General features: G+C 31.6%; 1 protein-coding gene across 4 annotated transcripts; it reads left to right on the top strand.

Annotated features, from left to right (window-relative positions):
• Window positions 1-3756: 3756 nt before the first annotated feature.
• Window positions 3757-13437, top strand: LOC105114154 (immunoglobulin). 4 transcript variants are annotated; one of them, XM_011010609.1, is made up of 14 exons: window positions 3758-3947; window positions 5227-5602; window positions 6255-6332; window positions 7329-7486; window positions 8486-8561; window positions 9554-9621; window positions 9772-10024; window positions 10331-10450; window positions 10549-10655; window positions 10736-10789; window positions 11022-11105; window positions 11592-11755; window positions 12445-12594; window positions 12892-13437. In XM_011010609.1, exons 2-13 carry the CDS (start codon window positions 5311-5313, stop codon window positions 12590-12592), a joined length of 1602 nt encoding a protein of 533 aa, XP_011008911.1. In that variant the 5' UTR covers window positions 3758-3947; window positions 5227-5310; the 3' UTR covers window positions 12593-12594; window positions 12892-13437. The 4 variants fall into 4 exon arrangements, with proteins under 4 accessions (XP_011008913.1, XP_011008911.1, XP_011008912.1 ...); XM_011010610.1 differs by having other exon boundaries at window positions 5222-5602; window positions 12929-13437; XM_011010608.1 differs by having other exon boundaries at window positions 5222-5602.
• Window positions 13438-15228: the final 1791 nt, after the last annotated feature.

Below are 15228 nucleotides of genomic sequence, written 5' to 3'. Positions count from 1 at the left end.
ACAAGCAAAGTATTAAAGAGTGAATAAGATAACAAATATAAAACATGTTAATATCAAACATTAAAGTCCATGTTAAGTTTACACTATACGTATTCTTACACCATTAGTGTAACCTTTTCACCTTGACATAATTAACTTAACTAGACATAATGAAAGAAAGCAAAATAGATAAACAAAATAAGAGCATAAAAGTTAACTAAGTAAAGGAATGGAAATGAAAGGCATAAACTTAATATTAATGAAAACAAAGCATAAAAAATACAAAGAGAGAAAGGAAGAGCATGATCTTGATCTGGAAACTAAGATGCCTAAATGCATGGCAAATGTCTCCTTTTATAGGCCAAAATTGGGACTATTGATTTGATGACTAATTGATCAGTGGGTGACAAACTCTTGACTTGGTGACAATCTTTATCTTCTCTTGTCTGCCCAAAACATCATTGATAACATCAAAATTAGAACCACCTGAAAACATGAAAGTTCTAGAAAATTATCTCAATTTTTCAGCAGAAAAAAAGTGAGGTAATTTGGACTTCTAGAACTCTAGATATGAGCTAAATACTAAACAGTGTTCAGGCTATAGGATAGATTCAAACGTCTTCGTTATTGCTGCAATTTAGACTTAAAAATGGTTTTTTAAAATCTTAAGCTCTCATGAAAGTTATAGGCCTATGTCTTACCTTTCCATCCATATAAAGTAGATCTAAATCTAAGATCTACGACTCTAAATATGACCCAATTACCGAATAGTGTTTTAGTTTGGACTACACCAGCGTCTCTTTTCTAAGTTTGGTCATCTCTTTGTCCTTTCAATTTCAGTTCTTAAACTAATCAATCAATCTTTTCATTTATGTGATAATCATTCATTTAAAATAAATATTTATCACAAATTAAAGGTATCTTATATTATTGTATATGTTATTATAAAACATGTTTTAGTTAAGGAGTTATTGATACTTCAAGTGCAAAATGATGATATAAAACCTTGATAAAAATACATTTTTAATTACTAATCACTCATTATTTATTTATTCAATATAAACTATGTTTTCAGTATAAACCATCATCTATTATTTTAAATTAAATATTTATATAAAGAAGTTAGGATAACTAAGATATGAGCACTTGCTACATTAATATAAGAGTTGAGCTAACTAGGAAAAGTTGGGAACGCGATACAAACCGTGTTCTCAAAAGTTTTTAATTTTTTTGCTAAAAGATAATTTTTTTGCATGTTACGGATTGTTTTGATGTACTGATCTAAAAAATAATTCTTTTAAAAAAAATATCATTTTGATACATTCCAACATAAAAAGTATTTTAAAAAACAATCACAAGCACACACCCAAACAATGCTTAAAATCCAGTGTAATGGTTGTAAGATTACAAGAAACAACTAAATTAGATATATGTTTCCTTCAAGCAAAAAACATTGTGACTTAGTATATTGTGGATTGACTATTCATCCATAATGCATTTTAGCAATAGCTTGGCATGGAAAAGTATAGTGTAGTTCCTAAGCTTTTTATTCCATTAATTCCAAGTATTAACATTTTGGTCCAAAACTTTATTTTTATTGTGATCAAGTCCTTATATGTTGGAATATGAAGGAAGTCACAAAAAAAAGAGAAGAAAGAAAAAAATTTAGATCATTGATATCCAGCCATGAAAAAGATGGTGATCTTATCAATGAGTCCCTATATATTTGATGCAGATGGTTTTGGCCTTTTATCATGTGATAAAATCTATTTTATAACATAAAACACTAGGTCTTAGTGTAGTGTTGATTGACTGTTCATCCATAATGCATTTTTTCTTGCAATATGGGCGTATAAAAGTAAGATGTGCTCCTTGAATTTCTTAATTTTTTATTTTGATCCCATTCAAATGTAAATATTTTAGGTCCAAAAAAAATTCTCATTTTAATTTATATAATTACAAATTAACATGAGCATCCAAAAATATATTATATACAAGCTATTCTAAAAGCAAAACTACAAAATTATCAATTCCTAATCATACTCTAATTTGTGCTATTTTAATTACAAAATTAACAAGAAAATCCAAATATATATTATATACAAGTTATTTCAAGAGTAAAACAACTATAAAATCATTAATATATGATCATACTTTGAGTTATGCTATTAGATCTTCATATTCTAGTATAAAAGTATTCAATCTCATTCTCACAATACTTAAACACTTTTAAATAACACTTAAATACTTTTAAATCCTATAAGTGTTATCTTATGAGTTATATAAATATTGTAATTTAAATTGTATTATCTACTTTACTAGGAGAGTTGTTATGAAAAATAAGATCATTCTTATAAACATTTGAGAATTAGATAAAAACTCCTAGTATTAGTGATGAAATTTCACCCAAAGAAAAATCTTAAAAAGTGTGCATCTTCAAGTGGGGAAAAATATTGAAGAAGAGATTTTTTTTCAATTGGTGTGAAAAAGTTGGTGTGAATTCATGAAGTGGGTATTGTGCTCTTGAACTTGGATTAATTAGAGAACATCTAGGAAGGCGGTGCAAACCGCATTTCAAAAAAATTCAAATTTTCTTTATAAATTTTGTATATATATTTTGAATTGTCTTGATGTACTGATTTTAAAAATAATTTTTTTAAATAAAAAAAATCATTTTGATGCCTTTCAACATAAAAAATATTTTAAAAATTAACTGTAACTATACTTTTAAACAGGCAATACTCAAGTGTGGTTTGACATTTAAGGTGTGGATAAATACTTAATGAACCATGTTGAAAACAAGTTTGCAAATTCTCTCTCTTATTTTTTTATTTTAAGTATTTAAATTATATTATTGGTTATTATTATTACTTGAAATAATTTACATGAGTTGTCAAATTTAGTGATACATTTAGTTCATCTGTTTTATCGCGTGTTCGATAACAAAATTTCTTAGATAAATTATATTTTAACCCTTGTAAATTCAGAAGTATTCCTCTTAAATTGGTATAGTTTAAGATTTACCAATAATAACCATCTGCTTTAGTTTTCAACCAACAATAAATTTCAAATATTAAATCAAATCTCATGGCTTATAAATTATAAATTATGGGACATTAGTCTTAACATCTTAAAATTTTATTTAAATCTCTTTATAATTGTTCATAACAATCCTAGGATAAAAAACTCGTTATTAATTGCTCATCTCCTGTTTTGATTAATCTGAAGCTTATTTACCGTCTCATGCAAAAGAATAAATTATTATGTTTTATTAGATAAAACTACTAAATAATTAAAATTAAAATTTATATTTAAAAGTATGTTATTTTTTAAAGTATTTTTATTTAAAAAAATATTAAAATAACACCTTTTATTTTTTAAAAATTATTTTTAAAATTAACATGTTAAAATAACATAAAATATAAAAAATTAATTTAAAACAAAAAAATTAAAAATTAAAAAATATTTTTCAAATACAAAATCAAACAAATTATTTAACTTATTTTAAATTTAATTCAACAAGCTTTGTTTTAAGATTGTGTTTGATATTTTGATTTAATTATTTTTTTAAATTTTTTTGTTGGGCTTGTAAGTATATTAGAATAATATATTTTTTTAAAATTTAATTTTTAATATCTGAATATTATAATAATTTAAAAATATAAAAAAATAATTTAAATTAAATTAAATTTTCAAAAAACAATTTTTGAGTGTAAAAAAACAAACATGTAATTAGAAAACATTTTAACTGCAGAAATCGAAAGGAAGTATTTCTGAATCTACAGGAACACAATATATAACTTGGCTAATTCTTTTTTACCATATTGCAGGAGTAGATTCACCAAAAATTTGATCGATTTCTTTTTTTTCTCTATTTTACGATCCAAACGAAGCAGCCTCGATCTACACCTTTGAATTCATAACAGAATCGTTTCTTCTCACAAAACCCGATCTTCATATGATCTCTGGTAATCTTCACTTCTTCTATTATTTTCAATTTCCTGCTTGGTTCCGGAGAAAATATGAATCTGATATCAAAACTACTTGGTTTGCGCTCGCTCTCTCAAAACCCGAATTTTATCGAATATAGTTTAGCATTGCAATTTTGTTTTCTTGTGATTTCTGTTTGGGTTCCTAGAAAATGAAGGAAAATCGTAGCATCCGAGAGAGCACCAATCTTACTCCCCTAAGCCGAATCTAGCCTTTTAGTTGTGAGTAGGTGAATTTCAGTAGATTTTCTGCATTGATAGATCAGCATTGGAGTTCTTATTTTCCTTTTCGATACTGAGAAAGTGAAGGAAAATCAAGCAGAATTTACTAATCCGTGTGTGTGAGATTTAATGTGATCTTGAATGATCAACTAATTATACAGTCACAAACTGAGTTTTAGCCTTGTAGATTTGATGATGTGAATTTTAGTAGAATTTTCTGCGTAGATGGATCGGCATTGCTGGTTTTATTTTCTGTTTGATTCTGATAAAGTGAAAGAAAAGCAAGCGGGATAGAGGGGAATGATATGATCTTGTAATTATGTTTACAATGGAAAGCATATACTGGTGGTAATAGTAGTAATATATATATATATTAGTAATCAATTTTCCTTTCTAGCTATGTGGAAATTCTTGCTTTTTCTTTGGTTCCTAGGATAGTATAATAGAATTCGAATTCAAAAGAGAATTATAGGTGTCCTTGTTGTTTTGTTCTGTGCTTACTAAAAATTGAACTCATTTTTGCTTACTAGTTAAGTGTTGGTTCATGTTAGTAGAGTTGCATTTGTAAAGTAGCAATCCATGCATAGTTTTTGGTTTACTTTCTTGGAAAGTGGAGGCAAATCAATAAAGAAAATTGGAATTCTCTGTGTGTGCGTGCACAAAATTTCCAAATTTTTTCAACTGAATGTAGTGATATGACTAAGTTTAGCTCTGCAGTTTATTATCTTTTTGCTATCTAGAGATTTTTTTCAACTGAATATAGTGATATGCCTAAGTTTAGCTCTGCAGTATATTATCTCTGTGTGGGCGTGCACAAAATTTCCAAATTTTTTCAACTGAATATAGCGATATGACTAAGTTTAGCTCTGCAGTATATTATCTCTGTGTGGGCGTGCACAAAATTTCCAAATTTTTTCAACTGAATATAGCGATATGACTAAGTTTAGCTCTGCAGTATATTATCCTTTTGCTATCTAGAGATTTTTTGGGTGCTCACAACTGAAATTTATGATAACTTTACCTTTTTTTAGTGCAGAATAATGTTGACATTTCATTCATATTTGTTCATCTTGCTCCCACTAATCAATAACAAGAACTGAACAACAATACCTGGAGACAAATGTTGGCTTTTTTTGGGAATGGGGGTTCTAGAAAGGTTGATAATTCTTTGGATGGTCGGAAGGATGAGCTTGTGCCAACACTAAAAGTGCAAACAGATAAAGATGTGTATAGACCTGGTGATTCCATTCTTGTTACTATTGAGATATCCAACCCCAAAGATGGTGCCGGTAAAGATGTTATGTCTTCTCTGTTAATTGAAAAGCTTGGTTTTGCGATTAGAGGTATTCAGAAGTTGGACAATCAATGGTTTGCCACTCAGAAGCCTTTGCCTGGATCCAAACAGAGGAGAGGTTTGTATTGTGTTTCTGCAAGGGTTGTTGACATTTAATGGTTTAGTTATTTCACCAGTTCATTTAAATATATTGAAATCTTTTTCATTAGTGTTATTGAATCTATAAGACCGATGCTTGCTTTATGAGAAGATGAAATCACCTCAGGAATAAATAAGAGTTAATAGGATGTGTTTTTAAGGGAGAAGAGGGGCTTGAAACAAATGTACTTGTGATTTTTCTTATTTGTCCTTTGTTCCTCCTTTTAATCTAACAAATTATTCCATCCATCATGCTGGTTATACTTCCCTCTGAATATATGATGCCTCAAGATTGGTTACTGCCAAGTAAACTAAAAGAATTTTTTTCTTTAGGAATGGAAAAATCTGAAGGGGTTTGTCAAAATATTTACTTTCAGTTGCTAACTTGAATGATTTTCAAGCATCCCTACCAGAATATATTTGTCGTTCCCTCCATCCCATGAAATAATACTGACATCAGTAACCATTAATTTTGGGGATTTTTGTGTGTGCAGAATTGTGAGATTGATAGAAGTGTTGTTGGCAGAAACAAAAATGAAAATAGACCTCTGAAATAACTCTTTTGCTGCAGTATTTTCTCATTCTCATTTTCAGTAATTTAAGTGGTGATATTTTTTGTTGACCTCTTTCAGGGGAACATGTTTTCATGGACTGCTCTACATCATCAATAGTTTCAAATCAGATTGTGTCCTCTGGTGCGACTAAAACATGTAAGATCTGGTCTGATTTAATGTTATGTTATCTCTCCACCCCCATCACCCATATGTGAAAGCTTATCTAATTTTACATATGTTATGCCTACATGGTTATTTATCCTTCCTGTATTTTGACATTTTCAATTGCTATTTCTTAGTTTATCTTTTGAACAGCATAAAGCAGACTCATTAAGTTAATTGTATGGTTGATGGTTTTTGTGGTCTTTCAATGTTGAACTTGAACGATCAGTGTTTATTTATTTTATTTAGATTTTATAAATAGCATTTAAGTTGTGTTTATTATGGGGTGGAAATTTTGGAGGGGAAATGCTAAGGGAGTAAGATTTATGGGTGAAATGTTAATGGTGTAAAAAGTGTTAAGGGATAAAATGTTAAAGTATGTTTGGTGGGAGATGAAAAAATTATGGGCAGTAGATACATATTTAATAAATTAGATTTATAGATAACATTAATGGGTCTCACACTTTAAAGTGGATGAATTAAGCATTTAAAATATGATAAAAGTATTGTTAGATAGAACATATGCATTAATAAATGATGACAATGAGTATGAGTATTTAGGAGGGTAAGTTTTACCCTCGATGCTTGGAGTGAAATGCTTAATCCCCCACTTTTGGGGTTAAATGTTACCCTCCTTGACTTTTCCCCCTCGCAACAATTGTGTGCTAAACATGAGAAAAGTAATTTTTCACCCCCTGTCCCCACATACCAAACACAACTGGTATGCCTTCTTCCAGGGACATACTCGACTGAGAGCATATAAGTTGTTTTTTATAGTTATACTTGCATTAGTTTTGCTTACTCTACATAAATGACAGACGTTAGCATGAGCATACAATGAAGGATTTTGCACAACAACTAGCATAATCAAGTTTGATGAATTTTGATGTATTGTGGGTATCTACATGCATAAAGTTTGTGTTTCATGCTTATTTAATTCCATGTAATTGATTCTAGTTGATTCAACGTATCACTTGGTGCAATCTACAGATATGGTACGAACCTTGCTGCCTAGCATTATACCACCTTCTTACAGGGGTGCTACCATTCGCTATATATACTATGTTGAGAGTACGTTATCTGGACAACAGCTGATGCTGGACAATACTAACTCTCATAGAGAGTCATCAAAAGATCGTATTCAACTGGTTGGTCTGCTTAAATATCATAACTGCTTTTTAAGGTTCTTGAAATATTTATCTTTTATTAGTTGTTTTATTAGCTTGCAGTTTTGCCTGTTTTTAAGTTATCAAAAAGTTCGAAATTATTTGAAGTGTTCCCAACTTCACAATGATAACTGTTGGTTAGCATATTATGAGTTCCTACATTTGCTTTTTGGAGGCGTGCATATTTCATTTTTATTTTTATTTTTTGTTAGTGAGATTTAATTGTCGCAATTCTCTGTTGTAGCTGGTGAATTAGTAGCAGCAATGAATCATTTTTTATTTTCAACAATTGATTTGATACTTCCTCCACAGTCAAAAAACTGCTGCAACCAAGGTTGAAGCATGTGTATTGCTCTACATAACATCTGTTGCATCATGCATAATGATTAGCTTGCAAAAAACTTTTTTCATGTGATACATGGAGCGTATTTGGCATGTGTGTTCCATAAGTTGAAGTTTTAGTTTCAAATGAATAGAGGATATTGCAATTTGAGATTGGGCTTTATGCATGGGATATTGCTCATCAAGTGTTTTTATCCTGCCTTTCTGATTAAAGTCTCCTGGAGTTTTCTGTTAACTATGCTTTAGTTGTTATGCTAAAGAAATCCCATCAATGAAACTGTTTTACTTTGTGACAATAGCCAATCATTGTTGAGCTCCTATGGTCCAGTCATCCACTAAAACTTTACTGCCTCCAGCATATATATAAACAATGACCATAAGCTTGTACTATATTACATCTCTTACATAATGGTGAGTGCATTTTGACTGATCTTGAAGAAAACTTTCTGATCTTGCCATTTCTAGTCAGCAATTGTGTGTTGCTGCACCAAAGAAAAACATTAGCAATCGTGTGAATTTATGTTTTTTCCCCATTCAATGTGATAGCAGAAAACACTAAGGTTGTATATTGAAGTCCTTGACTTGTTTTAATTTTTCTTCATATGTGTTCTCATGCAATTATAACTTAAATCCTGGCAGGAAGATCGTATTCCGTTACAGATATGGGTGGCTCAGAAAGGTAATGGCCTAATAGTGGAAGAAGGTCAAAGTGACGGTGAGTAGTTTTCAGGTCCCTTTACTTTGGGTTTTGAACAAGTACCAATGCTTTGGTGATGTAGGATGATTGTAAAATGTGGGATAAAAAATCGCAAATCTTTAGTTCACCACATAGATTCCAGGGAATTGAAAGAATAAGGGAAAGAGAGGAATAACTGCTATCATTGTGCCATTTGGTTTCCAGGGTTCTATATTTAGGAAATTAAGAATTAATTGGAAAAGAAAGTGATGTTATCCTTTCTAGGGTCTGAGACTTTCAACTGGTGAAAATGTAACCTTAGACAATATGACAGACTTGTGTTTATTGACAATACAAGCTGCCTAGCTGCTGAACCAAAATTGTACAAGGAAAAACTGACTTACTTGTTTTAAGAACAAAAATTTTCCTACAAACCCTGTCAGTAGGACACAGTACCCAGCATGTGCAGTTTCTCAGTCCACCATGTGTTGGACAACATTTATTGCTTTCAAAAGTTCAGGGAATCAAACTCATTATAGTGTAGCAAAAGGTGGCAAGTTTTCCTTTTAAAAACCATGAGGTGCAAAAGTAATATAACGGTAGAATAAGAGAGTTTTGTTGACCAAAGTTCATGAAGCAATTAATGCTGTGCAAACATGGTGACAAGATAAACTGCCACAGATTAGGCAGTAGGTACTCTTACAGCCAAGGGTTGCAGGAAATTCTTTTTCTTATTATAAATGATCAAAATTGCATGCCCAGAAACTTGAAGTCCATTCTTGTCGGAGACTTCAACTCTTAATTACCACGAAAACACTTTCCAGAAAACTTCTGGCAGTTCAAGTGGATTTTGATTTGTTAGACTTATACTGCTACATGTGAAAAAGTGAAAAACTACAGTAGCCCCCAACTTTGGCTGAAATTGAAAAATAGTTCATGCAAATTGCATGCTGATAAGATTTTCTGAATCTAATTTATTTAATATCTTTTGAAACATTTACATGAATACATTTCTTACTTTGATGTTTCAGGGATTGTTCCACCTACAACCATTCAATTGGATATATACTGGAAAGAGATGGATGGAGACAATGAATGGGTAGTCAGTCTGTTGTTCTGTTTATTTTCATTGCTTGTGCTATATGTAGCGTTTATGTTTGTGTTTTTATGTATTCCACTGGAGCCATCTTAACATCATTCACTTTTGAAAGCTGCTGTCAAAATTTAGTCATTCAATTGATCTTCACAGGCCAGAGCAAATGATTTAGATGATGGAGTTGAGGAAGGGCATGAAAGCTTAAGGGATGAAATCTCATCTGTTTCTTCCTACAATCCCAATAGAGAAAGTATACACAAGACATTTGGAAGTTCTCTGTCCCTGCAATCTGTGGCAAGGTCTTCAAATAAGGATGCTTCATTTACTGAAGGAGGACGCAGAAGTTTATCAACTCTGGCACTTCCTCGCTTGTCTGCGGCTGAGGTTTTGTATGACTCTGGTGCAGGTGAGTCATGAGGCTGCATTGGTGATTAAATGTGCTGGCACATGATTAAATGTTCTGGCACATGATTAAATGTGCTTTACTTTACATTTCTGCTGGCACATGATTAAATGCTGGCACATGATTAAATGTTCTGGCACATGATTAAATGTGCTTTACTTTACATTTCTTAGTTCAGATAAAAGTTGGTTGGATGATAATGAAGCTTTCCTTTGCAATTTGTTCCACTTGCCTGTTGAAATAAGCAAGACTTCTGCTATCTGTTAGTCATAAAAAAGGCTTTCTGAACTGTAAATTATCTCTTAACAGATATGGCAGAACCTGATAAGTCGTCAGCTATGGTCTTTCCAAGCCAGCAGCTTAGAGATGACATGGCAGGGGTATCTTACACACCAGGAACTGTATCTGTAAACAATGAACCTGCAGCATGTAAATTATGAAACCTTCTTCTCCTTTTAAGTATCCTAAATACTCTATTGTTTACATGTTATACCTGTAAGCTTATTTGCTACAAACATTTCCTGCAGCAGAAGGCTTTGTTCGTGGGAGGTCTTACAATATCAGGATGGATGATCATGTTCTGTTGAGATTTTCCCCTAGGAACTCAGACTCCACTTATTACTTCAGTGATATGGTAACGTCAGTTGCAGAGACCTATTTCCTTTCAGCCCCCCCTGGTTTCCTCTTCGTTTTATTTACCTGTTTTAGTAACAGATAGGTGGAACCCTTACGTTTTTTCACGAAGAAGGAGCCAAGAAATGTCTTGAGGTAACTGCATATAACAAGCAATGGAATAGTCAGTTGCATATATAGCATGTAGTGAAAGGGAAATGGGATTGCCAGAGCTAACTGATCCCTCCAGTGCACGTTACTGCCAGTCAATGCATGCATTACCTACCATCCGCTGCTGGATGGATCAGTTATTTGGAAAAATTCCCCCATTGTAAACTACTAATGATCTAATGGTTGTGAAGTTTACTTGAGGATTGGTGTCTTGCAGGTTTCAATAACATTGGAAACTTCAGAGACTGTAAGTCGACGTTATATTCATCCTTCTCGCAAGAACTCCCCGACCATTACTAAGGTACATCATAGAATGTGATGCAATATGGCTTTGCTTGATTGAGGTTGATGTATCATAGATGTACTTATTTTGCAAGCAAAAAAAAAAATAAAAAAAATGAACACTAATCCTTTGTCCATATATATCACTGTAAAAAATGCCCTCAAAATTTATCTTTGGGTGGTCACTATTCTAACTTAACAACCTGAGTTATTGTGCTCAGTAACTTGAGACAAGCCATAGATAGAGTCAAGTTCCGAATGGGATTTTGTAATTATAGCACATGATGTTTTTCATTTCTGTCTTCTGGTGTGCATGTACATATTTGTTGTGTATATGAAGGAAAAGCAGCATTACCATACAGTTACTATGGAACACTAAAAGATACTTATTGAGTTGAGTTCGTTTTCTTTTGTGGGGAATCCAGTGTTAATCTGACTTTCTTAACTGAACGTGAACATTCTGAAAAAAAAATTATCTGGCATATTGGTTGAATGATTCTTGTAGGTTCAAAGCGATCATCATGAGGTTGTTGCAGATTTGGTGCAGACGAGCTTCCTGTTTTCAATTCCCATGGATGGGCCCATGTCCTTTTCCACATCCCATGTCTCTGTGCAATGGGTTCTACGATTTGAATTTTTTACCACCCCAAAAAATGTGGACTGGACAAGGTATTCCCATATGGTCTTTACTTGTATAGCATAGATAATACACTAGGTAATGCAAATTGTTGTATGCTGGTGGCAAAGAATGAACAGTAGACTAATATTCTTTTTTCTTTTCTTTTTTTCTCTTTTCTCTTTTCTGGCTGCTATTTATTTTATCTTGGGTTTCATAGCTCAGTTTTGAATGACTCTTAGCTGCTAAAATGGGATGACAAGTTGACTCCAAAAAAGCAAAAAAAAAAAAAAAAAGGCAGAAGGGAAGGACTACAAAAATGTAGATTGGAGGAAAAAACTTCTTATCAGATTTTGGGGATATCATCGTCGTGAAATTGTTCTTACTAAAAAGCATGAAAATTCATTGAATGGAAGTTGTAATCATCAACAATAAAATTACTTGCAATTGAAAAAGAGATAACCAGTGTTTTAAGGGCAATTCTGTTGTGTCAGCTAGTTGGATTAAGGTCCTGAAGGTTGAAGGCTGGTGAATGAGCTTGCAATCTCTTCTTTGAGGACACTTAGATGACTAGACATTGCATCTATAAGTGTAAAATTACTGCTCACTTGTGTTAATACATGAAAAATCTCGCTTTTAGCTATGTTGATATGATGTTCAATTTCATATGGTTATTTGCTCTTCAGTTTTGATTATATTTACTTCTCTCTGTTCCTTAACTCTCTTGACCTCCCATACTTAGATATGAGCATCCTCTTCTGATAGAAGGTAGAGACAAAAGTGAGTGGGTTCTTCCTATAACAGTGCACGCACCCCCACCTAGGGCTTCAGCTGCCCATTCCCGAAATGAGAAGGGTTTTTCCTTAGAACCTTTGTGGGTTCGTACTTGAAGGTATACGGAAATTTTGGATTTAAATAATTACTTTTTACCTTGGTCATGTTATGATGAAATGAATTAATTCTTTGCAGAACTGGTTGAATTAAGTAGGCTGGTGTCAAACTGAATTTTCTGTGAAATCATTTATGTGAAATTGACTCTCTTTTCTACAGTTCACCGACAACTATCAGTTGTTCTTTAACATCTTATTAGAGTTGTGGACAGAAAATTCATGTACTTACTTAAGATGCCCCTCAAACAGTGCTTTAACTTCAAATTTCAGTTAATGTGGTTTTCTGGATCTTTTTTCAGGATTTGAAATTTGAAGTTGTTTGATTGGCTTATTCAGAAACAAAGGAGACAAGAAGAATCGGTTTGTTCCTCCTCAGTTACAACTTATGGCAAGTTCCTCACGGAACGAAAAGCTGGGCAAAGCTTTGTTGTTTGCATGCACACAAAATATCCATAAAACTCATTCCTAGAAGATGTGTTCACATTGCCAGATTTGGGGCATCCAAACTTTCGAGGTTTCCCATTTTGAGCCCCTCCTCGAGTCATTAATGTGTGTGAACAATCAATGTCTAGTTTTTGTCTCCTAATATTGCTTTATTCTTTAGAACTATAGCAACTTCTCAGTTCATGCTCGCATGTGCATGGATCTTTTGGATCAGGGGGTCTGTGTTGTGGAGTGACAGGCTACTGCAAATAGCATCAAAAAATTGTGAAATAGAAAAGCAGAACTGATATGAAATGTGCTGAATGTAATGAGAGGCGTTTTAGCAAATAAGAATTCAGGAAGATGAACACTACATTATTAAGGTCTCTCACTCGGTTACAATGAAGAAGTCATTTATCTGAGATTGGGAACGATTTGCTACAGACTTGTGGGATTCTTGGGTCGCTTTATTTGTTGCGTTGTTGCCTATGCCTTCTCGGGCTTTGAGTATGAAGACGGTATTTCGTGGTTACAATGAAGAAGTCATTTATCTTAGACTGCATGTCTTATTTTCTATGAGCTTTGGTAGATATTGCAGATCTTATTTGCTGTTACTATGCAGCCTGAGACAATCAACTATGGGTGGCTCAACCAGGATGGGATGACATTTCTTAGGTAAATGACTGCCATTGATAGAGAAATGAGGATTAGGCTGTAACTTTTAACTAGAGATCAAATCTCAGGTTTTCACGTTCTAAAATTCAAAGCAGATTTTAATTAGCAACATGTGAGGAGCATAACTAGCATCTTGACCCATCTACAGAACATCTTGGGCTGATGTTTTTTGTAAGAGAATCTTGATTTTTGACACAATTAAGGAATCCAACAAGTTCATGATTTAAAAGGTTTCATATTTTCATGATGGAAAAACATGATTTGTTTCCCTCTTTTTTTTTTAATTAAAAAACTGCATCAATTCTATTGTTTTTGTTCAATAGTTTTTTTTTTTTTGAATTTATGCTATAAAAATTGGGTTATGATAATATGATTAGAATAACCTTTATAAAAATAAATTAAAATAAATTATATAACTTAATTATCAACCAACTCGATATTAAAAAATAAAATTAAATAAATCAATTAAATAAATAATAAAAAACTTGAGTTAACCCTGATTAAAATATTAAATTTGTGATTGGGATAATTAGACCAAGATAATTTTATTAAAAAAACTATAAAACCCTAGGCTTTATTATAAGATGAATATTTCAATATAAATAGTGTTTACTATGGAGGGTCTAATTTTTTTTTTTAATAAAAAATAGGAGACCAAAATTGTTAAGGAAAAAGGGGATTGGAGATGAAAATGAGAAATGCATATTTGAATGGGGAGTAAAATGAATCACTATCAAAAAATTAATGAAAGCATAAACAAATTTTTTTCATCGGTATTTTGAAGTGATTTTTACCGACTGAATTTTTTCCATCACTAAGTCTGCAGATAAACACTAATGGAAATATATTGTTGGTATATATTAAAAATATCTCAGATGAAATAAAAGGAATAAAAAAACCCAAATAATTTGATAACATGTAAGTTCTTACAAACATCCCCCCTTTAAATTCCCTTGTCATCTTAACACAACTCATCCTTCCCTAACTTTTTCAGGCACAACAACACTCTGTTTGACACATTTGTGTTTTCATTGAAATTTTATTACGGATTTTTCATCTTAAATAAGCAAATCTTTTTTTTATTTGAACACAATTTTAAAATGTTTAATTTTTTATTGCATATTTTTGTAATATATGTATTTTATTTTGATGTCTACTTGTTTTATTGTTTTTTCTCAAACAAACTTGTTATATGAATTTATGATTTTGTAAATATTATGGTTTATTTTAGATTTTGTAATATTATATTTGTTGGTAAATTGTTGAAACTTATGTCAAATTACCAATTTAGGTGTATTATGATAAAATAAATAATAGATTGTTTAACAAGTTTGTTTTATATTTTATCATTTTTATCGTCGAGTTGTAATTTTTGTAAATGTGTACAAATTTATACATAGATAATTAATAATAAATTAGGACAAGTATTAAAGTAGGTTGAATAATCTTGAGCAAAACCAATATTTTTAAAAATTTATTGAGTTAACATAGTTAATTAATACATGTTGTCATCATTATTTGATATAGGCTTGATAGAA

Source organism: Populus euphratica, unplaced genomic scaffold, assembly GCF_000495115.2.
Source record: "Populus euphratica unplaced genomic scaffold, PopEup_1.0 scaffold494.1, whole genome shotgun sequence".
Classification (NCBI taxonomy): Eukaryota; Viridiplantae; Streptophyta; class Magnoliopsida; order Malpighiales; family Salicaceae; genus Populus; species Populus euphratica.
This window is presented reverse-complemented; position numbering and strand designations above follow the sequence as displayed.

Coding starts and splice junctions, on each gene's coding strand:
- LOC105114154 (XM_011010609.1), top strand. CDS start 5,311: ATGTTGGCTTTTTTTGGGAATGGGGGTTCTAGAAAGGTTGATAATTCT. Junction 8,562..9,553: donor GGAAGAAGGTCAAAGTGACG/GTGAGTAGTTTT, acceptor TTGATGTTTCAG/GGATTGTTCCACCTACAACC. Junction 10,656..10,735: donor CTTATTACTTCAGTGATATG/GTAACGTCAGTT, acceptor TTTTAGTAACAG/ATAGGTGGAACCCTTACGTT.